The sequence below is a fragment of the Eufriesea mexicana genome, unplaced genomic scaffold, assembly GCF_001483705.2.
Source record: "Eufriesea mexicana isolate 0111107269 unplaced genomic scaffold, ASM148370v2 scaffold474474898, whole genome shotgun sequence".
Taxonomy (NCBI): Eukaryota; Metazoa; Arthropoda; class Insecta; order Hymenoptera; family Apidae; genus Eufriesea; species Eufriesea mexicana.
Window position 1 is genome coordinate 416,815 of NW_016907983.1, and position 24,463 is coordinate 441,277.

A 24,463-nucleotide genomic window follows, 5' to 3' on the forward strand; every position below is an offset into this window, starting at 1 on the left:
CTTTCGGATGTGGTAGTTGTTTTGTTTCGATATTCTCAGTCAAGTCTCACTTTGTTTGCTTTCATCGTTAATACATCGATCTGTGCAACTCTCCGACGATTTATTTATCGATAAGGTAAATCGTGCTTTATATCACGTAACGTTATTTACATGTAACCTAAGTTATGAAAACATACTATAGCGCGCACGTGAATATGTCGTTTGTTTCGAAAGTGGAACGAACTGTCAGGAATTTGTTTTCTCGCAGTGTCTCTTCCTCTTCCTTGACATCCTTCCCTTGGCATATTTACCGCGTATATAAACCTTGAAATGCCCCTATTAAGGTTTATCGAGTTCTAACTAGATAAAATTATCGTGCGAATTTTATTTATAAGTTTGATCAACCAACATGGGTAATCCACGAAACAAACGAATTTTCACTTGGTATAGTTATCGATTATTCTATCAGTATGTTTATAACACGTTTAATCTCATAAAATGCAGTTTTCGATTTTGAAATTTTAATTTCCTGGGAAAATTTGGGTAAAAGTGATCCATCGATTTTCATAAAGTACTTTGAATATTAATTCTATACTATATTTGAATATTATATATAAAATATTTGAAAATTAATTCTATGAAAACAAACGAAAGGTGTTGAAAATAATATTTTTACACGAATCAGTGACAATTTTACTTAATAATAGTCTTATTAATAATATTAAAGTATTTACTATACTATTCTGTAAACTATGCATTTTTCTAAACTATTGGTAATAAGGTTGTTTTACATTGCATAATTAATAATTAAATTGAATCAAATGTTTTAGGTTATAAAATGAAATTTTTCGATTAAGTTAAAGAAATTTTCAAATTAGATGAAAGATGTATGTTTGACTGAAAATTTGCATGTAATTTTATTCTTGGTTTAGTTATTATCCATATCGGTCTGTATTGCATTATCATGACTGCGTAACATTTGCTGTTATCATTGACAATACCGTCATAGAGATTCTTTTCTGTCCAAGTTCATTCCTTATTAGACTTAATATTGATCTTGAACGCACCCAGGATTAGTCATCAACCGTGTGTATGGATATAACGATTTCCTCACATTTGACGTAGCAAATGTTCTCATAACTTTCTGCAAAGATTTTGTATATCAAATTTTTTTGTACTCGATATATTTCTTTATATTCATTTTCGTTTTCAATATCTCTTTTTATTTTATATATGATAGTATTATCATTATATTTAATATCGTTATTCTACTATGGATTTATAATTTAAGCGATAATAATTTAAAGCGTTTTTGTGATCGTAGTGCTATAACTCGTCGATATAAAGAAATAGAAGTTGCGTGCAGGGCCACCAGATGGCGTACGCGAGTTACTCTGAAAATTATTTGTAATATTGTAAATATTGCTCCATATGTATTCTGTCGAATATCTAGGTTAGTTACCTGTTTTCTTTAAAGAAAATACAATTTCGGTTTATTCGTTGTTTACTTTCATTATTAAACTTTCGTTAGAAATTTTGGATTACGTTACTGGTTAATTTCTATTTTTCTGCAAAGTTCTTTGCTGAACCTTCTTTCCCCTTGTGAAATATTTGACGTTAATAACTTTTCTTCAGTCACTGTTCTTTCGGTGGAATGGTTAATATACGACGAGATGGGAAGCTTTCGCAGGAAATTTATTTCCGTTCCGGTCTGTGATAGAGGGGTTGAATGAAATACACAATTGTTACGATTCAATTCGATTTTCGTTTAACGTTCTCTCCATTTTAATTGCACGATTACGAACATGTGCTATTTTAGTAAACTGTTGAAAACAGACTTCCCTTCGGTAACTTTTATGTCAGTAAGATTCAAAGTTTCTCATTGCGAATAGTAATAATGTCAGAGAACCACCCTTTAATAACATTTTAGAGATATTAATTAATATATCAAACTTAGGATAATGTAACAGTGTACGAGATATCGGAATAAAATAATTCTACATGTTAATTATTACGCGATTTCTTATTTACTGGCAAAAAGAAATATTGTCAGCTTTGCACCAGGAAATCTTTGAGTTTCTAGTCTTCTCTAGCCGAAAGATCGAACAATGACTCGATGACTCCCTCAGTAACGACTATGAGGCAATAACTAGATTAGAAATAACTCCACGTGACATATTAAAACGAAATGCAGCTGATTTGTTATTTTTATTTTAGCACAAATGGTATCACCGAGTTTTGAAAAATATCAGGAAAGTTTCAAATTGTTATACCTTTATAGGGAAAAATTTTTGAGTGCACAGGGATAATAATTTGAACAACCGATTGCATTTCCTACCAAGTTAGACAAGGAATTGGTACTGTTAATTTTAATCATTTTACCATTATTCGATACCTTCTTTAACCCTTCGGACTCGAGGATTTTTTTGTTGTAAACAGCAATTTGAAGCACTTAGATTTTTATAAGCTCGCTGATATTCCTTATACTAAAATGGAAAAAGATTCTGTTAGAATTATTTTACTTCAATGTTACGTATGTAGTTATAGTATAATTATCATTTCTTATTTATTATTTAAGTTATAGCATTGAAACAAACGGTGACTGAGAGTCACTTCTCGAGTGTAAAGGGTTAATATTTATTTCTAATTTTACGTGCCAGTTTCCAAGAGGAATTTTTATTTGTAATTTCTAATTTGGAAGTTACAAATTTGAAAATTGGCAATTTTTATGCAAAATATGCAAATTAAATTGAATTTACATTATACGTATTCTATCTTTTAAAAGTTGATGCTGATACTAAGTTTATAAGAGTAATTAGTATTCAACAGACCAAACATAATCGTCGATTATGCTAGTAACAGTACACGTGATGAATTGTCATGCTTCTACGGAAAACGTGCAACCGTACAGATTATCATCGATATTTACAAAGATAACAGCTCCGCAATCATGCACGTAATGCATCATGCAACGTAATCGGGGAATACATGAGTTTATTGGCAAAAAATAAATATTGATTGGCTTGTTATTGTAAAGCTAATACCGATTATGCGTCTGTGTAATTATTGATTTATTAAAATGGTTAGATCGTTGAAATGGTAGGTTTTCTCACTTGTTCCATTATTGTTAAGTTTGTATTCGTATGAATCATTGTTTACTATAGTCTATATTTCGTTATACTAATTTTACGCGATAAGCAAACGAAAAATATCACGTATATTGTAAGGGAAATTTTTAACGAAGCTCGATTCACATCTTGATATTTATTATTACCATTCTAAGAGCTGGACGTGTGTGGCACACGTGGCCTAGGTTTATATATAAGTCAGGATTGCGATATTTGATCGGTGGAACCAGTGTAGGCAACACCGACTAGAACACGAATTGTCCGACTTCGATTTTAATGTGCTTTTGCAAAATCATAGTCGAGGTGATTCCCTTTAATGTATGTAAAATCTTACGATATAAATAATTAAAATTACGTACCTTGATACAGAAGAAAGTATATCTTGATATAAACTTCGTGCTTCGAGATTGCGTCGGTGGAATCGTATAAACGTTGGACTAGTAACCGCGTGGGGTCACCAGATCATATCTCAAGTTTTGTCAACCTATTACAATAGCTTTTGTCTCAGTCATCTATTTTCTGGATTACTATATGAACGGGGTGATAAGTATTATACATACCATTAAACGTATTACAATAACATAATTGATAAAATGATGATATATCGTTGTGAGCTCTGAAATTGGAGGAAATATAAAACGGGATCCACTCACGTTAATCAATATAATAAAGCTACTATGGCGAAAGTGCGTAGATGAAATGATTGTCTAATGTAATATATGTGTTGTTTACACCTTTCGTTAATATATATCCATTCCTTTGTTCAACTTCTTTCAATTGATTATCGATGTGTTCTGGTTATCATTGCACGTGGATAAATACTTCGTGTAGCGATTGTCACGATTGAATCCTGTCACAATATCTGCCACAAAACAACGAGTGTCATTGAATACTGGAGTACTGAAATATGATAATAATGATTCTGCTTTTATCGCGCTCGATAGACTGAAAAGACAATAACATACTGAAAAAGGGAAAGAAATGGATAACAATGAAATAAGCGGAATAAAAATACACGAGAGAAACAAGAAGAAGAATCAGAATACAATGGTGAGGTTCAGGGTATATCGAATAATGAAAATCACTAAATCTGCCTGTAACGGTCGATGCATAAACACGAATTTCTATGAATGCTTTTCAATGACGATTCGTTGACATTATCAGCCTGCGATCTCGCATGGACGACAAAATACCGAAATTGGTACGATAATTGGTAATAATTACGTGTATAACGTAAGAATATTATCAGCTCGAGAGATTGCTACTCTGTGATGTAATAGTTTTGTAAAACGAAATAGTTTTTATCGCTATGTCGATAAATATCAGTTTTTAAATTTTAATTAGATTATATTAATTAGTAGTGGTATTAATCAGTATTCCATTATGCAAGCACATAGCACGTTGAAAAATTTTATCGTAATGCTGAAAGCACATGCTGAAAGAGACCTTTATATTTTTCGAATACGTTGAACTAACGCTTTTAAACTCGGAATATGTTTTCTTCGCGGCTTATATTTTATCAAGCACCAGACATTTTCTATTGGATTGCCAATGGGTGTCCAAGATGGCCAGTCTAACATTCGCCTCGCCTTCCATGCGATGTTTTGGATCATTGTCCTCCTAAAGAATCTGTTCCTTTCGATCTTCGCCAATCTTTCAGATGGTGAAAGACCTCTTTGGTATATTTTTGTCATTTTTGGGGTATTCAAATTACCAGTGAATATGCTTAAATTTCCGAAACCCCGAGCAACCTAAATGTGGACATTTATTGGGTATTTTAGATGAAGATTACAAGGACACAAGTTGTCATAGAATATGTGAAACACCTATATGTTAAACCTTTGTTAGAAAATGGTCAATCTGTAAAAAAACAACATCCAGTATTAGCATTCATCGTACCTACTAGTCTACTAGTAAATTCGATTTTATTTAGGATATTTTCATATAAAGTGTATACGAAACTTAGCCCAGATATAACAAGATATTATAATAGTATGTTAATTTTTTGACCCGACGATCCACGAGTGAGAACTATCAGGAAAGACAATTCTTTATATTACAAGGAAAAGGAGATATTCTATACGTTATAATTTTATCTCCAAGTTAAAGTGTATAGTAAATAAATACTTGTTAATAAATGAGAACCTCGTACGCGCTATTTTACTTATTCAGAACGTGTTAAAAAACGAAAAGGTGTGGAAGTTAGATAGATTTTATTAACGTGTAACAATATATCGTTGATTTACTCTGTCTTTCACCGAAATACGTATAATAATCCCTTATCTTGTCTCTTTTATTCTTCTCGAATTTTAAATAAAACACACTTGTTTTCGCGAGTCATTGTCTACCGCAGACACAACGATGTTCTGCGATGTTGGGGCAAGGTTATACGTCGATAACCAGTCGTCCTGAGTACTTACATATACGAGGTTAAGCCCGAGCCTTGTAATACAGAGTCGTTTAACATGTTTCAGTCAAACTCTGTGACATGGTTATTTATTCGATTCTTACCCCGTAAGACAGGGACACCATGTGTCTGGCTGCAAGACTAAGGACTCTCGAGTTGTCTTCGTATCATTGATTCGATGGCCTACTGTTGCTCTCGTGTAAGAGATGTCAAGGTTGATCATGATTCGATCGAGTGAGGAACAATCGGTCAAGGGCGATAAGCGTGGAAATATCTCGCGCAGAGGAATGATTTGCGTAGGCTGGTCACTTCTGATAATTTTATGCCGATTTTAATTCCAATTTCTACGTCTTTACCTTTTTCATTTCAATCACAATTTCGTGGAGAAGTTCAAGTCTGAAGGTCTTTCGAAACGAAAGATATTAGAATAAAATGTAGCGAAAGTAGAGTATTAAAATCTTGTATACGGAATGAAACTGCCGTTTGTAAGACAGGAATAAAGTGTCGTTAGTTTCACTTTCTCTCCTTTGTTCTATGTTAAACAAACGTATTTTCGATAAAGAACGTGGAAGTAGAATGACCACTGTAAGAGTGCACTGAATGTGCACCGAATTCCGCATAAATTAAAAATATTTTTAATTCGTTTGAAATTTGACTCGGTTCTTATTCAATTTTCAAAATGTACAGTACATGGTAAATATTATGTAGAGATATAGATTAAGATATATCAATTAATTAATTACTAATATGCAGTAATTAAGAGCTGAAAATTGTCATGATATCGACTTTTGCTTGCAGAAACTATAGTACAAATCACTATTCTTTATAGTTATAGAACTATAATAGTTATGCGCAATAGTTAACGCTGGTATACTGATCCACGCGTACTTGGTGAATATTCAAATTCGATTTCCTCGACAACGAAGCTTCGAATGAGAAAATGTTATTCTTTATTTTCGATTTGTTTTTTCACGTAGAATCACTCACTTCCCGATTGTATTATTGGGACACCCTGTATATGCATCTATCGCATTACCTATTGCCTAGTATATCTAATTCTCAGCGTTGGGTTTTGTCTGTACAATGCACGTGACTATAGTCACGCATTACCGAAGGTTCGTTACATATGACGCATGACTATAGTCACTCGATGCTATAGTATGTACATTATAGTGCACAATATATAATATAATACAATAACACGTTATATATTATAATAAACGATATAGCAACACTGTATATAGTTACCGCGTGTACAGTACAGTAATTTATCGTAATCGCAATTATAATATAGCGCTTGGAATTTCCTCGATTCTAAAACGTTGACTAATTCTTCCGTTACTACAAAATTTCCTCTTGCGTATTAAGAAAATTGATAAATATTTAATACACGTCCCTGCGTCATTGGCGTAACGTTTAAATTAATAAAAACTTGAAAACTTTCGATTCCCCGATCGTTTGAAATCGCTGCATCGCTAGGCTGTAGAATTAACATGAAATTGCGTCGATTAAAGAATCGAGGTCATTCCGGTGAACGACCGTTTTAACGTGCGATTCGATCGATGCAATTGTTTGAAAAGCTAAAGTCAGATTCTGTGCAAAAAAGAATGAAAAGTGCACACCTCATCCGTGAAACGATACTTGCGCAAAATACCACGCTGCCTGCAATTTTGCAAATAGTCTAGTAATTTTTCTATCAACGGTACGAAAATACATTTGACAGTTGTCATCATGGTAAAATAAATATAATAAATATAATCGCGTTAAGCACAAGAATGGACAAAAAGAAAGCAGATAGTATATCGTATATTTTTATAAAATTTTTTGACCGTACATGGTTGTTCTTGGTAACAAGCGAGTAAATCAGAATTGTTGTCAACAATTTATGCTGTGATCCAATGCACCATGTTTTCACTTTAACGGGAGCAATTAATATCGTAACACAGCGAATTGATAATGACAAATCAACCGATATGATATACATCATGATGAAGAATAATTACATACTGCGAATCGATGAGAAAAGTATATTATTATAGCCTGTAAAAGGCAACAACTGGCTTTTTTAATACCTTTTTTCCTCGTTGTAAAAATGGATACCAACGAACTATTACGAAAAGCAAATAGGATTATTGTCGAAACTAAGAAAAGACTGACTACTACGGTGGATGATACTTGTTATATAAATTTCAATGCATCAATCGCCGCATGACATTTCGAAATATAATAATCAGTTACTGAGATACAGGTGATCAAAGTTGACGAAATTTAGGGCTTCTATGTGTCTTCAAATTCATACCATGTTCGATGTTTTAAGGTTTTAAACATTTTCCCAATAAACTACATTCTGTAAACATAAACGTTGTAAATGAAAGCACAAATTACTATATTTATCGTTAATAACACTTACAACGTAAATTTATAATAAAAGTGAATAAATTAATAGATTATTGGCTATTACTTGAACTATCTATTAGTTATTAGGAAGCTATCACAGCTTCCTAATAACAGCTATAAGACATGTCAGGACGTAACTATGTGTGTGGGGCCCCTTACGGGGTTGTAGTCGAACTGGTTGCAGATATTCTCGTATAGCGGTTGGTTAGGTTAGGTAAGGAAAAGGAAGGGGTGCGGCGTTTTGTCCTGGACCTGCTAGTGGACTCATCAGTAAGGCTACCCTAGCAGGCCCTGCCTTAGACGTGGATACTTAGGTGGCATAGGTACTTCTATTTAACACTAGAACTACCGATCTTTAATGGGTACCTAACTATAACGTGCACAGATTATAGTAATTTCAGCGATACGGTGAATATAAGTGAATATATTGATTACAGTTCTTTCTTAATATGAGTTGATACCAATTTTATTCTTAAAGCAGGTGTATGTGTTCGGTGATTGCAAAAAGGAAAATTCTGGGACCAGTCATTTTGACTAGGTTGGTAGTTAAGGGGGGTCGAGGATTCACCGAGGACTTGCGAGAAAGTCCTCGAACCTTCTTCAACTAGTAATCCATCTAGTGACGAGAGTGAGAATGATGATCGCTACATATGTAAGAGGAAATATATTATTTCGTATCTTAAATATGAGATACTTTTCTAATTGTGACATCTCCACAGAAAATCTCCAATTTGTTCAAGAATTCACCACGATCCTCGAAATCATGCTAAAACTTGGAAGGAATACGAATTTTCACTTCGTTTGTTCGTCAATTATAATTACGAGTCGTGATCCGTGTAAAGTCATTATAATTCCAAACTGTATAACACGTTCATTTTTTCGCCGGTTTGCAAATCGTGAAAGTAACAGTTCGAGCAAAATATTAGCTTCAGATTTAATCGGTACCACGATAGCGGTGCTAAATTATTGTATACCTAACTCGTGTTGCAATAAACGATCTTAATTCGTTGCGGTGTGCAACTGCATTTATTAATGTCCGATAATCAAACACGGTCGTGTTTAAATTTCCGTACACTGCGCAACATTCGTTGCATTCTCTTCCTTTATGTCGTAAAACGAAAGAAAACTAGTACATGTAAAATACACGAGTGATCAAGCAACTATGTAACACCAGCTTGCTTTACATCAAGTAACGTCGAATTGTAGCTTGAAAGATATTTTTATTAATTGCTATAAAGACATAGTCCGTAAAGTAACATCGTGATAGCTGATCTTTTAAGGCTGATTCCTAATGAATAGGAGATAGTGATTTTCTCAATTTCTTATTGTCCATTTTTTAAGTTTCGTCTGCCGTTCATTATTGTTTCGTTCGCTACTATCCCTCAAAGTTTGTTGCTTTCTGGTTATACGTACAATAGTGAATTTAATTACAATAATAATAATAATTAGTAGGTCTCACATATTTTTGGTTAGTACTTTATTTGGTAACATTATTGACTACTATGGTAATTTATTTGGTAACTAATTGTCTACTGCAATTATCTCATTTTGCAATTACGTGATATTATAAATATCTTACAAATATTTAAATAAGCTCGTAAAATGAGCAAGTATAAATAATGTTAAAGAAATTGAGATACATTTGACTCCATTTTTTTTTATTTCATTCAAAAATTCTCTGTCTCGTGTAAGAGTGTTATTGAAGCAGTCATTTACGATCATATTTACAGTTTCAGAAAAATTAAAAATTTAATTGTAGCAGCGTTAAATTATTTCTCAGTCAAGAAACGACAAGTGTTATCTCCTTTACACAGAATAAATAAGATTAACCAAACCAGAAAAAATATTCTGAAGAAATATACATACATACATAAGTATGTGCATTATTTTTAATATCTCCCTTTTTTAATTACTAATATCTCAGTAATAGACATATAAAAAATGGATGTAAATGACAGAATACATTTTTCTTCTTCGTCAAATACGAGGAAACAGAACATGTAATGATAGTCGGCCGATAAATCGTTAAAAAATCGGCATAAAATAGCCAGTGACACATAGCTAGCAATAAAGTTATACTCTAACGATGGAAAACTGGTGTTCTTCTTTAAAAAGGGCAGGCTAAAAATTATTAAGAAAATAGAAATGAGATTTCGCCTCGCCACAATAACGTCGCATTTTATTAAAACATTGGCGAAAGTTGGAGAATGAATTCGAGAAGCATGATGCTGTCTGTGCCACTTTCCAAACGCTATCTTATCTATCATACTTAAAACTTCAAAGCTGTTTAAAAATTTCCTTATTGAAAATTCTTTTAAATATGCTCTAAATACCGACTCGTAGTTTATCATTTGATTAAAATTTACCTAGATTTTGTAATTTTGCAACGAAACGAAAAATCCAAATGGACCCTGAAACTTAAGAAAACGAAGCAAGATTTTGAACAATTTTGAGAAAAGTAATGGAATAAATATTAAAATAAAAAGTGAAGAAAATTACGATCAGTATTAAAATGACGAATAAAATGAAAAATAGAAATTAGGATGTTTATATTTATCGTTTAAAATATACTCCGCTTTATGCAAGAAGAACATTGTAAACAGTGATATATCGTGCATGTGATATCAAGGTTTATGTAAAATTTCAGAAATGTATAACTCTCATAATACATAATCGACGACCCCCGATATTGATTCCATTAGTTACTCGACATTAATTATGGCTAATACCAGACACTTATCCGTCACGAGAAGTAATGAATCATCGAAATATCTGTGGTTTGAAATAATTGTAATTAATTCACCAATTAAACTCATATATCAAGTGTTTTTGCATTTCAGTGATTTTATTGTATCATTTTCTTTTCCAGAAATTTTTTCTTCTCCAATGACGAGATGCATTTATTGATTTATATTAGTACAATCCATCTAACCCGTGGTAACACATCGACACTGTAATGATCATGTACAATAGCGTGCAAAAGTTTGATATGAAACGTTTGTACGTACTCATGCACATAATAAATCATTTGGATATTTCTTTTACTGGTTGAAATACTGATTGAAAAATCGATTAAGAATAAATTCGATACACCGAATCCAAACCTAACTATTATGAAACATGGGATCGTAGAAAAGAGTAAAGGAAGGATCGAAAAAAGAGGGAAAACAGGGAAAACAGCTGTTAATGTGGAATTAAATTATTAAAATAAATCACTCAACCTTCTGTTCATTTACCAAATACGAAAACTTTTCATTCGACGGATGCTCTGAGACTTTTATATAGAACTGTAGCTGGTTTTCCCGCAGTACGTACATCAAAGATGTCATGGGTAATTTACATATTCATTCGATTTGTCTGAACTTGCTCCGTGTTTTCTTCTTAACTTATGGCATGTTGATCGTAAAAAAAGTCACGGTGAATATTTACATTCTTACTGTAATTTCCATTTGCTAACGACGTTACTGTTAACCCTTTGCACTCGGCAATCTTTTCGTTACAGAAAAATAGTAATTCGAAAGCTACTTGCCATAAAGCCGAGAAATCGTATGCAAATTAAGATGTAGAATTATTTTACTTCGATATTCCATGCATCGTTGGGTAATTTCAAATTTGGTATATTAATTAACATCGATCTTTAGAATCAGATTAAATGGCGACTGAGAGTCGTCTCACGAGTGTAAAGGGTTAATACTATTTAACTTCCGGTCAGGGAATAAACATCAAAGCAAGATATGCTACGAAATCGTGAAATTTAAAAACTGTAATGCCAGAATGTTATATACGATCGTTTTACCGAGATTGATCGAGTAGCACGATTTATGTCTGAAATTTCAGGTGCTAAATTCAAGGACACACCGTGCACCTTGCACGCTCTTTCCCAATCTTCCTACAGCCGGTTTTCTTACTATTACGGCACTAATACTAACGACAGCTGATTTTATGGCACTTTCATTGCCACATCAAGTGAGATCATGCTACCGTAACGACTTTCAGAATTTATAAAGCAGTGTGCAAATCATAGTGAAATCAGTAAATAACGGTTTATAATACCATGTAATTTTAAAGTCTAGGAATATTCGTGTAGAAATTTCCTCGGCTGCACTTACTCTTTGGATTTCCTAATTATCCTGCTCGCGTTGGTCGACTAACCCTGTAGTAACCATATTGATATAAATTTTCTAAAATTTCTATCATCTTAAGGGGGCAGACTAGTATGTATATATATATATATATATATATACTTACAGGCATTTGTTATCTTATCACCTATATTTGGTATTAATATTTATATTTCATTATAAAATAGTATCCTTTCTTGGAATATGTATAAGCACATATATTATGCGCCATTTTGTATTGAAAATGTAAAGAAACTTTTTAGTGTTTTCCTTAAAATATTCTTTCCTGGTAATGTCTAAAATTTAGTCAATGTATATGAAATAAAACGATATTTTATATCAGTGGTTGCGAATATGAATACGTATCGACCTTTGCTTTTTTCTTGTTGCAGATTAACGTGTGGCTGAACGATGTGCGAATTATAATTGATTAGATATAAAAACCGTAATCGGCCAATCGAGAAGGAGAGAAGGCCGGAATCGCTGGTGTGGTGCTAGACATGCGATTACAGACGTAAATCGTGGTCAGAACGAACGCAGCGACACTCGTGGAAAGAAATCTCAATCGAATATCGAACGATGACCACCTCTGCCCCCTGCTCCCCGTCCAAATCATCGTTGAGCTGCTGTCAAATAGACCATAACAGCCACAATGATGTACACGGAGTGGCGATCGCTGCAACGGATGGCTACTTCATTCAAGAAAAATATTCTTTTCCAAAAAGGCCCGAAGTGAATCTCTCTTTTTACGATGTTCGGTACACAGTGAAAGAATGGACCATTCGGAACTTGAAACCGAGTAAGTTAACCTCATCTGCTTTACGAATTACGAAAAATGTAGCGAATCAGATAAAAATTCTAATTGTAATACTTATTTAAATAGAAGTGTCTTAAATGTTTTAAAATTAGTGTAAATACGATAAATAGATTTTATAGGTTAGGAGAAAAAACGCTAGATTCACTGTTTCTTAATACGAGGATTAGGTATACGAATTAGGTTATGTATATCAAGACGAGAATCTTTCTCGTGTTACAGATACATATTTCAAAGTATGTCGTTTCTTTCTATTATTTTCTACAGTGTATACAAATTTCCTCCAAAGTATCATGAATCTCCTACTTTCACGAGATCACGATCTTTCTCCAAAACATTAATTTATATTGTTTTCTCTTGAGCATTGCGTTATGTCCATTACGTTTTCTACAGTATTCTCGATGAAATGAAGATTTCCCCAATGTACTCACAAGGGGATCTTATGGCTTTTTGAACGGTTATAGTACATATCTAGTATCAAAACACCGTAATAAAGTACAAAACTTTAAATCGAAATATCTCGAAAACGAAGGCCCATTGTGAAGAAACCTATTAGGGTTTTTTGATACTAGGTATACACTATAACCTGTACCTACTACCGTTCCAAAAATGATTTCTACTGCCGTAAGGTCCCCGTGTCAGGAGCATTGTTTACTCTGTTATAAATTGGTGCCGGTTTTTTAGAAAGAGTGCAAAGGTACAAGCGAAAGTAGGTTAGACGAGTGTAGGAGCGAACATCGCGGTATTATATGGCCGGTGGAAGTGGTTACCGGATATCAAACATCGCAGTGTCAATAAGCTGTATACGTTTCGTTTCAGCGAATTCCGTCGCAAAGAAGTTTTGTGATGTGAATATAATGAGAAAGATAATAACACACGAAGCACGAGGCTTAAATTCGTTATTATTAATTTAGGGGCAAAGGTTGAAATTATTTTCTAAATTATTATCACACAAAATTAATTTTTATTATTTTTATTCTCACTTTAACTTGATTAAATTTCTTTAATAACATTTTTATTCTTTTTTTTGGTATTACATGTGAGACTTACAATTGGAGAAGAATCATCGAAAAGTTCATCATTTCCATACAATCGAAGACATTCGAGTAGCCCTGATGAAACATGTGAATATTCTAAAAAATTAGACCATGTCATTGGTATATCGTTCCATTACGTATGCTTTGGAAGCGGTTGCTTTGACTGTTGAAAATGTAATCTAGAACGTCTTTTATAAATAGAATTTCATTACTTTTAGAACAGACCACGTCGCGTAGGTCAGTACACGATAAAAGCACGATCAGTCGATGTCGATCACGCGGGTTTCTCCGCTTTTTAACGTATTAAATGTCGACCGTGACGTCGGGAGAAAGCGACGTCGAAGTGGTCCTGAGAGTAGCAAAGAAAGTTTTAAATGGAGAAAGTGGCGTTGGACATTTTGGAAAGATCTCACCGTGTTAGAAGCTGGTAAAAAAGATTGCAATCGATGGGAGACGAGAAGCGACCGAGAGGGCGCCACTGTTTGCCGTTCACGTGTAAAAGACAACGTAGTCAATTATGGAAATTTCAAAGCTATATTTCATTTTTATATCATTTTAAATCGTAATGGTCTTGAAATGCATAACGAACGAAGAGAAAAATATGTGAATATAAAAATTGGATTCGCGCTGATAAAGGGAGAGTAGTAATTTATGTCCGATAATTAATAAAGAGGGTGTGAAGTTCTTATTAGTAGTAATATATTTATACGTATCGTTGATATGTATTCTGAGATTTCATGACCGCGATTTAATATTAATAATTCCACGGTAGGTATTCGTGATTTATTAGATGTGTCGCAAAATATAAAACAAGCTATTTGTCATTTGCATAATTAAGATATACTTAATTCAAGATTTTGATTTGTATTTTGCATGAATCCTGTGCTAGAGAGCCTGTGCTAGCTATCTTCTATGAAGTAAAAACGGATAATTATTGTTATATAACGAGTTCCGACAGATACTGAAAATGTACAGACGTCTCTCATTTGTGCGGTGTATCTGTTCCACGTGGATTGATTTTACGCCAATGAAAATCGCGCAAAAAATGTCTGTTGGTAATAGAGTGAATCTCTCGATGGTTTGACTTTCGGCTTTATTCTCATCTTTACCACTGGTGCCAACCGATGCCCCGGTTTATATGCCGTTGTTTATAAAACTCACGATAAAATAGCATATTAAGATAGCACGCGAAAATTACCGCGTAAATCGTGTTCAAATTTACCGCGTAAATCGTGTTCAAATTTACCGCGCAAAGGTAGTGCGCGTAAATTGTGTTCTAATTTGCCGCGTAAAAATAGTCCCGCGTAAATTGAGGAAGCGAATCGTGTGTTCGAGTTGTCAGTAACTTAAGTTATAATTGGTATAAGATCGATAACGTGTAGTTTTCGTCGGTGAATTCGCCTTTATTGAATGCGACTCAGCAGTGGGCAGATGTATAGTACATGCATAGCGAAGTTTAATCGGTCGTATTGATTTACAAGGATTCTTGTATTATTCATGGATGACGTAGAGGAAAAGATACGTCGTTAATTTCGATGCGAAATATTTGTATGATCATTAATTCACTTGTGATTATGACTTTTTGTAAATCGATTTTTAATTATTTAATATTTTTTTCTTTTTAATAAAATTCTGATTAATTTCAACTGCCATTAAATTCGATATCAGATCGCTGCGTTGAACAACAAGGTATAGGTTAGGACAGTAGTTTTTAACTTTCTGAAATTTAAGGAATACTAGAATTCCTGAGACTATAAATTTAATAATAGAAATAAGTATATACATATCTTCTATTAAATATTATATTTTTATTACAGATTACATAACGGTAAAGAAAAGAAGCAAGTAATAATTCCAAAAATATTATATTTGTGAGAATTTTAAGAAAGATTCTTTGACAGAAGTATTGTGAGCTTTCATAATATCACGAAATACTTGGGACAAGTCCGAAATACTGGTTAAAAATTACTGCGTTAGCATATACTGTACATAATTATATGTAGCAACGGTGCTGCATCGTTACTTTATTAGAGTTGTATGCTAATACTCAACGCATTCTTTTCGTAAATCATGACAGAACTGAAAATCACACGTAAAAATCAAATCGCAGGTTAAGTACATTTTTTGCAAGTGCACTACATTCATTTTCCATTCCTATTCATGACACGTGTGAAAGAAAAAAGAAATTGAAAAATACTGGCTACTGAATAGATTTTTACTGAATCTTGTTGAACGATGTAGTATTCATATGAAATCCATTGTCACCCACGTACGTTCGTACGTCATGTCGTCAAGTATTTATCGACTTCCAAACGGAAATGTAACATTATTATGAACATGGGCAAACGTATATAATTTCTGCCATTATCTAAGAAAGGTATTACCATACTTTTAATTGTATTTCATCTTAAGTGTAACAGCGGCGCTTTTTCAAGGTTCGTGACACAATAACAATTCGGTCTACAAGGTTAGGTTTGCCTGTTTAACGGTTCTTGTAATGTTCTTGTTACAGAGATGGTATGTTTTATACGCATTTTATCGTTCGTTTTCTTTTTTACTACTTATTCTTCAAAAGTAGGTTCTTGTATAGTGTATTTCACACATGCAATATGTATTACATAATTCAACGTTGCAGACATTTCGTCGATGTTAACACGAACTACCGACCTATAATAAGTAGCTATATGTATTATACACAAACGAAGATAAATATAGTGTCACGAGAAAGGCGAATAGCTATAAACAATTATCTTCTGATCCGTATGAAAGTAAGCATAAATTTTCTCAAAAGCACCCTATACGTTCTCAGAAATTTTAAAAACAAAATATCTGAAGCAAATCATTTTCACACCTTTGGCAATTTTGCTGTCAGTGTATGCACTTCCCATTTTCTACACCTGTAAATTTACAAATTTATGAATTACATCAGCTTGATCATGTGTGGCATTGATAGCTGTGTTACTGACTTAAATGTAGTCAATTTTTTTCTCTCCATGGATTCCCGCATCACATGTAAGCAAATTCTTTTATAAATTTACTAATTTATCGATAAATCTGTCTTTTTGAGACCGGTTCTTAGTGAATAAAAGATTTCGTAATTTTTTTCTTTTTTATCAGGAACAAAAGTACTGCAAAAGTGTTGAAGAGGCAAATATCTCTTGTCAATAGATTGCACTACGTTGCAGAAACGGATACCAAATGTCATCGATTTTTTGCTCTCGTTAATTCTGTTTCGAATATTATCTTCCTTTTGAATTCAGAAATATTTATACACATTCTAGATAAGTATGAAAATTAATTTTTGCAGGAAGTATAACGCATCGATAAAATTTGGAAAAACGGTTATAAACTTGAAATATTTAATTATGAAAAAATATCGTTAAATTCTTTTGCACTTTAGTCCCTTATATCTAAGGAAGCAAACCATCGAATAATAATACAAAATATCGTTAAAAGGTTAAAATTATCGAATGTAAAACAACTCGATTTTGTTTCGCAAAAATACGAGATAAAATAGGTAAAAATACGAGACTACTTTCTGAACAACACAATAGATTTTATTAGAAAAACGAGTTAAAGAATATTTTATTTCATCTTGTGGCAATTTTTCCTCTATTTCTTGTTACCGATGCTCCGCGTAATTTTTCGAAAAACTTGCACGCGAATTTCATGGAAACGCAGCGAAACGTATTCGTAGCGATGCACTGTGCGACGAAATGCGTCAGTTGCTTAGTTGCAGTTTCAGTAACGGATTTCTGACGCGTTTAATCGATGACTGTAGCGCATAATACTCGCCTTTTGATCACTCTTATCTCGGATCGCATGTGATCTTTTGCGATTCCCCTGGGTGACCTCATATAAATTCAATCGTCATTTGTCACTTATAATCAACGAAGAAGTCATTATTATCCTGTTAACAAAGTCAGTCATAAATCGTATGAAATAAATTTTTGTTATTTGCTGTTTTAGGCTGTTTTTCAAAAAACAAGTTCCTCGCTGGATCTAATAATAATTATACAAAAAACAAAAGAAAAAGAAAATGAAGAAAACGTCAATATAAATAGTAACAAAGGTAGAATCGTTTTTGTAGCAATAAATCATTTCAATGATACATATTTCTTAGAATATGCAAATCAGTTTACTGTAGAGAACGTTGCAGCTTGTTTTGAAAAAATCAAAGTCCTTCTAAGACAGGATTCTTCATCAAAATTTCGTTGAAATTTTCGCTTTTACCTCACTGTTGATATTTCACTTACAACCTTACATGTTTAGTATGATTATTCTGTCGAATATCGATTATACTGAATTTTGAAGTTCGCTAAAATGGGAATTTTTTTTCTCTTTTTTTTTAGGATCAAAGAATTTTGGATTTATTAATTGTAGTGAAAAGTTGAAGTTCTTTCAAATGCGTTTTAGAAAACTGATATATTATTTTTTTCTATTCTAGAACGGAAAGAAATTCTACATGGAGTCAGTGGCGAGTTCAAAGCTGGTGAAATGGTGGCTATAATGGGGCCCTCTGGGGCCGGAAAGTCGACTCTTTTGAACGTTATGGCCGGTTACACGTGAGTAATTCTTAATTATATTAAAAAGCTAAGCAAAGGATACTAAGAATACGTCTTACCATTTCCAGTCATTGGTACATTTGATCGTGATTATACAATCTGCAGTGTGCCTTATATCTTATCATAACAACACTCTTAAGAATCAGGCACGAGCTTAAATTCATACGCACATGCATATCCATCATTCTGACGATTGCATTTAACACCAGGAGCGGGATCGTACATACAGCGACATAACTGTCATCTACTAAAGAAGATAATTAATCCTTAGTACTTCAAAAAGTAGGCCAGTGCAATTGACCATTATTCTTAAGCGTTGCGAACACTAAAATTTCTCTATCACGAGAAAAGATCAGTTCGTTATCCTCCTCTAGAAATGATTCTTAACATAGCAAATGAATATTTCCCATAGATCTCTGCGAATAATTTAGTATATTATGATGGCATTGAGGAAAAAAATGGAAGAAACTCAGGTGAAGTTAGCATGGTCTGGCTGCAACAAGTAAAATACTATAGCTAGTTTAAGATATATAGGAACCTGATTAAACACCATCATTAATGGCCTGTGATCGTGTCATAATCGATTCGCTAACATGGATCCACTCTTTATGTTCCCTTTTAAATATTTCGTAACTTTGAGTAGACTTTTGAACTTTAAGAAAAACTGGAAGGTATTTCCAGTAATATTATAGTAATTCGGGATATTTAAAATATCTATTTAAAGCATTTTAATTGATCAAACGAGTCGAAAAATATTTGTAGCTGCTGAAAGGTAATTTTTCTCCTCTTAGTTATTAAATTAGTTATTGAAAGGTGTTAAAAAAAAACTGAGAGTTGAATATCTTTCCAGAAATAAATTTGTTGGCATGCTTCCGTGAAGAGGCAACTTATTTGAATTCATTCGTATAAGCTAGTCATCCACGTGTTAATAGTACGTGTATGACATTGACATTTCCGCGAGTAATTACAGATATGTTTTTCTAGAATTTCATTCTGCGAACGTAAAAGTTGCAAAGTCGCGATTTACACGTAAACCATAGACGATACAACATCGAGAACAGTACGTAACACTCGTTCAAATTATCGCAATGACGATAAAAATTGTACCGTAATTTCTAGAATCAGAGGAAATGTTATATCATGCATTCGACTTGTAAGATGTTTCATCGAAGAATATCAAGAAGAGTATTATAAAAGAAAATTGATTAAATTATGGATAATTAAAGTATTAATTAAGATATGCATATAATAAACAATATGAGAAAGAAACTAAGCATAAATTGAATAAAATGATAATAAAATAATAATAAAGAAAATAAAATAAAAGTCTGTTAAAAATAATCAATAATGATATTTCGATGATATAGTTGCAGAAAAAATATGACCATGAATAATTTGCATTTCATTTATATATTTATAGAAACATATGCATAATAACGACATGAACAACTTATAATTGATCAGTGACAAATTTAAGCGAATCTATAATAAAATACTACAACATAAATTAACTTCACAAACTTTTCTATTTCTTGTAGAGTTAAAAATAAAAATGAAGCAATGTTGTTGCAAAATTAGATTATTAATAAATAGCATTTTTAGAATTATTTACTGTACTCTATTGAATGTGTTAACATATACTAAACACTTTCCTCAAAAGTTTTGGATAATTTTTAATGAAAAAGCAGTAATGTTTTATTGGATTTTCAAAACTTGGCATAATGTAAAAAGACATTGTAAAATGTTACAAAAATTCAATGTATCTAACGATAATGTCTTGTAGAGAAAAACTGTTTTTTTATTTATTATATTTCCAAGATTTTTGTATTACAATACTTTTTATTTTGCAATATCTAAAAAAATCAATAATTTAATAATACAATTAATTTGCTTAAAAATAAAATGTTTCAGAGTGAAAGGTGTTCACGGGCAGATTCTAGTGAATGGGAAAGTTAGGGTACCATACAGTGCGACATGGAAGAGAACTTCATGCTATATACAACAGGAATCCTTGATGAGAACAAGGATCACCGTAGGAGAAGCCATGACATTAGCAGCACACTTAAAACTTGGTTACAGTATCAGTTCAGCTTACAAACATACTCAAGTTCGTACTTTCATAAACAATTTGAAATTACATATTCATTTTGTATAATGTACAACACCTTTAAAAGTTAATATTAACCGTCATTTTTAATTGTTTAACAACAAGATAATGATAAAAATAATATCGTTATAATGCTCTTTTTGGCAATTCTGTAGTTTCCTATTTTTTTGGTAGTTGCCATAAATGTTATGGATATTTGAAAAATTAATTGAATCGGACTTCTTAGTTTATTTACAAGCGAAATGTGAAATAAAACATGTCACGAAGAATATTGGTATTTTTGTTGTCAGGTACTGGAACTATTAGAAATGTTAGGTTTGAGCCATTGCTATGACACCCTATGTGGAAAACTGTCTGGTGGACAAAAAAAGCGACTGGATGTTGCTCTCGAACTTTTAAGTAATCCATCAGTATTATTCCTTGATGAACCAACAACTGGTAATTACGGAATATTTCTTGTACTAATATTACTTAACGTATTCAACATGTTTCATAAACGAAAATAAATTTTACTCATTATTTAATGATGCGCTAACTATGATGTGTTATGAAAGAAAAATAGAAGTATCAGCTCGTAAAATATGATTTCATCTGTATTTTCAATCAAATATATTTCTCATAGAAATTTTTTTATTTTCATATTACTATAATTATCTATAGCCATTTAGAAAAATGGAATTAAAATTGCTAGACTTACATGATTCTATGATACAAATAGAGAATTAATTACAAGATGATGAAAACGATTACAAGATGGTATTTACGAAGAAAAAGCAAAAAAAGATTACAATACGTTATTAAAAATGCTCACAAAACCTGGAAATTTTTGATTCATTTAGATTTCAAGCTTAATCGGTTCTGATATCTTTTTTTTTATTATTAATACTTCAGTGTTTAGATAAGAAACGCAATATCCAAAGTTCGAAAACTCTTTCGATAGTATAATGCATTAAAGAAATATTTAATCGAAGCTATTATATAGCTTTTTAAATAGACATATATTTATAACTAAAAATCTTAAGTATAATGTAGTGGCCTATTGCGTTATTTGAATAACTTTGACGTCATTCGTAAGCAGTACATTTATAATAAAAAAAAGCCAGTCGACAAACATGTACATTTGAAGTAACACTGATGCTCAATTGATGGCACTTGAATTTCATTAAAAGTTAGATCAAAGAATGCTTGGAACGTTTCGTCGTACAAGGTCTGTTACTGATGCGATGTACACGGTTCACGATAGTTATAATCACGATATACAGTTCCTATTAGTTCATATCACTTTCTTGTAACTAGAAATTCACAATTTCCCTTCATAGTTTTAATAGAAAACGAGAGTATATATATTGAAGAATCTAAAAGCCTGAAATATGTATGGAATAAAAATAAGAACTTAATCGCTAGAATTCATAGCAAAATACAGTGTTTTGTTATCAGTATAAACCACGCAGTATTTATAATGACTAATTAATATTTAGTTGAATCATTGTCAGTAATATATATAAAGAAGTACAATAGCGTTTCATGGTGTTGTTCTAATAACTCAGGAACGTAAAATTACATACTCCTATGATTGAATATTACGTACTTGAGATCTTGCTAATTCATCAATATTAAAAAAGAAATATGAAACTATTTGCCGATTTTATGAAACGAATTACATTTTTTAATTACAAAATTTTAAGGAAATAAAAACAACTGGTTTTATGTTTTAGGTCTCGATTCGTCTTCGTGTAGCCAATGCATTGCACTGCTGAAGCGTCTTGCTAAAATAGAAAGGCGCACGATAATATGTACAATACACCAACCGAGTGCATTGCTTTTAGAAATGTTTGATGCCATTTATGCGGTTGCTGGTGGATACTGCATATACAGGGGGCCGGTTAAATCGCTATTGCCTCATATGTCCTCGATCGGAATTGATTGTCCACCTTACCATAATCCGGCTGACTTTCGTACGTAGAACAGTATTCCTTTCAAATTATTTTCATACTCAATCAAACCGGAATCTCTACGAGAGCCATAGTCTACCACAAGGTCATTAAAAAATCATTCACCGTATATTGCATAGTTTATCGTATCAGATGACAATATCGTGTATTTTATTATTCACATTAGTATCGATCTTGAATCGATAACGTCATTCATTCGCATTGTAGTGCTTATTAAGCCGCATTACAATTCTATATTTGTTATTACAGTTTTAGAAGTTGCGATCGGTGACTATGGTATAACCGTAGACAAATTAGCAGCTGCCGTAGATACAATGTGCGAGGATGACAAGTCTGTTACTTACACGATGAAATCACAGTTAAATGGTAATTATAGAATTTTCTTATTCATTTATTTCTGTATACGTTCCAATTTTTCTTCATTATAATTATATGTATATGTAGAACTTTAAAAGCATCTAAACTGACATGTGATCCCAGAAATTATGCAATTTTTGAAATTCCAAATTTCAATAAAATTTCAATATTCAAGAATTTTATTATTTGTTATATTATTATGCTGTTTTGTTGATACAGAGAATACCAAGGAACCACCCCTTCCGGCAGGGTTTATCGCACAATGTTATTTACTTTATAAGAGGCAGTTAATTTGCCTAAAAAGAGACTACACGTTATTGTTGGTACGTCTGTTGTGTCATTTGCTAATTGGAGTAATCTTCGGCTACCTGTACATGGGAAGTGGCTATAGAGCGAACGGTGTCCTCGCTAATTATGTTTATCTCTACGGGTCGTTGCTACTGATTGTTTACACAGGCAAAATGGCCGTCACACTTGCTTGTAAGTATTTACCGAGACCTAAAACATTAGAAAATTTATATTAAGCGTTATTAAAGGGTTTTCGATGTATCACATATGATATATTAAAATATATATATAATAGACATTACTCTATCAGGAACTAGTAACCTTCTCTTCTAAATTCTCAACCGGTGCCCTTCTCATGAGTTATTGACATCTTTTTATTTTTTTAAATTTGTTTCAACGATTACTGACGATTTATATATTTTTAAGCTAAGGTAAATTCTTAAATCAAATTTATACGCTGACAAATTTTATTCTCTTCCATTCTATTCTCTTATCAGTTGTTAGTACGTAACTAACATCAAAAAATTAGGGAACCGGATTTCGAAATTACTTAAACTTGTGCTTACACTTATATTAATACTATGGTCCCTAGAAAATTCCAAAAAGATCTTACGTTAACCTTATATACTTGTTAATCGAATTTCGTTGGTGTTAATTCGTATTAACGGTGACAGTTTTATTTAACATTTCAACTGTGAAAAAGTTGCAGTTACAGCGAAGGAAAAATATCGAAATTCAGTTTTCACAATTCGATCCTCCGTTTACGTTGCTATCATTTTGCGCCACCAATAGAAGCCAGGTAGAAAATGTAGGTCAAGGAGCCATAACGTGTGGTTGTATCTCAGGTTGAATCGCAACACACGATAGAGTTAACAGTATCTCTAGTGGGCATTCACTCCCGCAGGCCATATGCATCTCTTTTGCCTATTGAAGCGTTGCCTACCGGTTCAGCTGTGTCGACACTTTTTATTCACGAATGACGCCAATATTTCATCCTTATATTTATATAAATTGTTCCCATAAATGGCTAATATTTCCACAACCAGTTTCTTTTTTTCTTCCTTCCTTTTTTTTTAGAAAGTGTTTCAAGGTGAATTTAATCTAAACTTCAGGTTTCATACATTTCGTGTTTAATATCGTGATATATCGATCATCGATTGAAACCGAATTTGCAAATAATACGTCCAAATAAATTTCCTTGCACTAGTCCATTTCGTAAGTTCAAAATGAGTACCTCTAACATTAATTTTATAGTACAGTCGAAGTACTATATAAAGATGTTGACAAAACGTTAATTACATTTATTATTAT

The 24,463-nt window shown here is 32.5% G+C and overlaps 2 protein-coding genes and 1 long non-coding RNA gene across 6 annotated transcripts in view; 2 read left to right on the forward strand and 1 right to left on the reverse strand.

The window, feature by feature from the left end:
* LOC108551774 (ATP-binding cassette sub-family G member 1) overlaps positions 1-24,463 on the forward strand; it is a 25,903-nt gene continuing 1,440 nt past the window's right edge. The window contains exons 1-8 of one of the 3 annotated variants that reach the window (XM_017906038.1): positions 1-115; positions 12,425-12,831; positions 18,331-18,448; positions 20,360-20,555; positions 20,846-20,993; positions 22,271-22,510; positions 22,757-22,873; positions 23,084-23,344. In XM_017906038.1, coding sequence (XP_017761527.1) covers positions 12,612-12,831; positions 18,331-18,448; positions 20,360-20,555; positions 20,846-20,993; positions 22,271-22,510; positions 22,757-22,873; positions 23,084-23,344 — 1,300 coding nt within the window. In that variant the 5' untranslated portion in view covers positions 1-115; positions 12,425-12,611. Of the gene's footprint in view, positions 116-12,424; positions 12,832-17,923; positions 17,956-18,330; positions 18,449-20,359; positions 20,556-20,845; positions 20,994-22,270; positions 22,511-22,756; positions 22,874-23,083; positions 23,345-24,463 lie in introns of those variants that run through there. The other 2 variants (XM_017906045.1, XM_017906054.1) reach the window with 2 other exon arrangements.
* Positions 15,762-17,076, forward strand: LOC108551795 (uncharacterized). Its single transcript, XR_001890506.1, has 3 exons — positions 15,762-16,651; positions 16,756-16,895; positions 17,001-17,076. It is a non-coding gene; the product is annotated as an uncharacterized LOC108551795 (long non-coding RNA).
* Positions 23,288-24,463, reverse strand: part of LOC108551758 (Lysine demethylase 4B) — a 12,165-nt gene continuing 10,989 nt past the window's right edge. Inside the window, exon 11 of one of the 2 annotated variants that reach the window (XM_017906027.1) lies at positions 23,288-23,362. In XM_017906027.1, coding sequence (XP_017761516.1) covers positions 23,333-23,362 — 30 coding nt within the window. In that variant the 3' untranslated portion in view covers positions 23,288-23,332. The remainder of the gene's footprint in view (positions 23,363-24,463) is intronic. The other variant, XM_017906019.1, reaches the window with a different exon arrangement.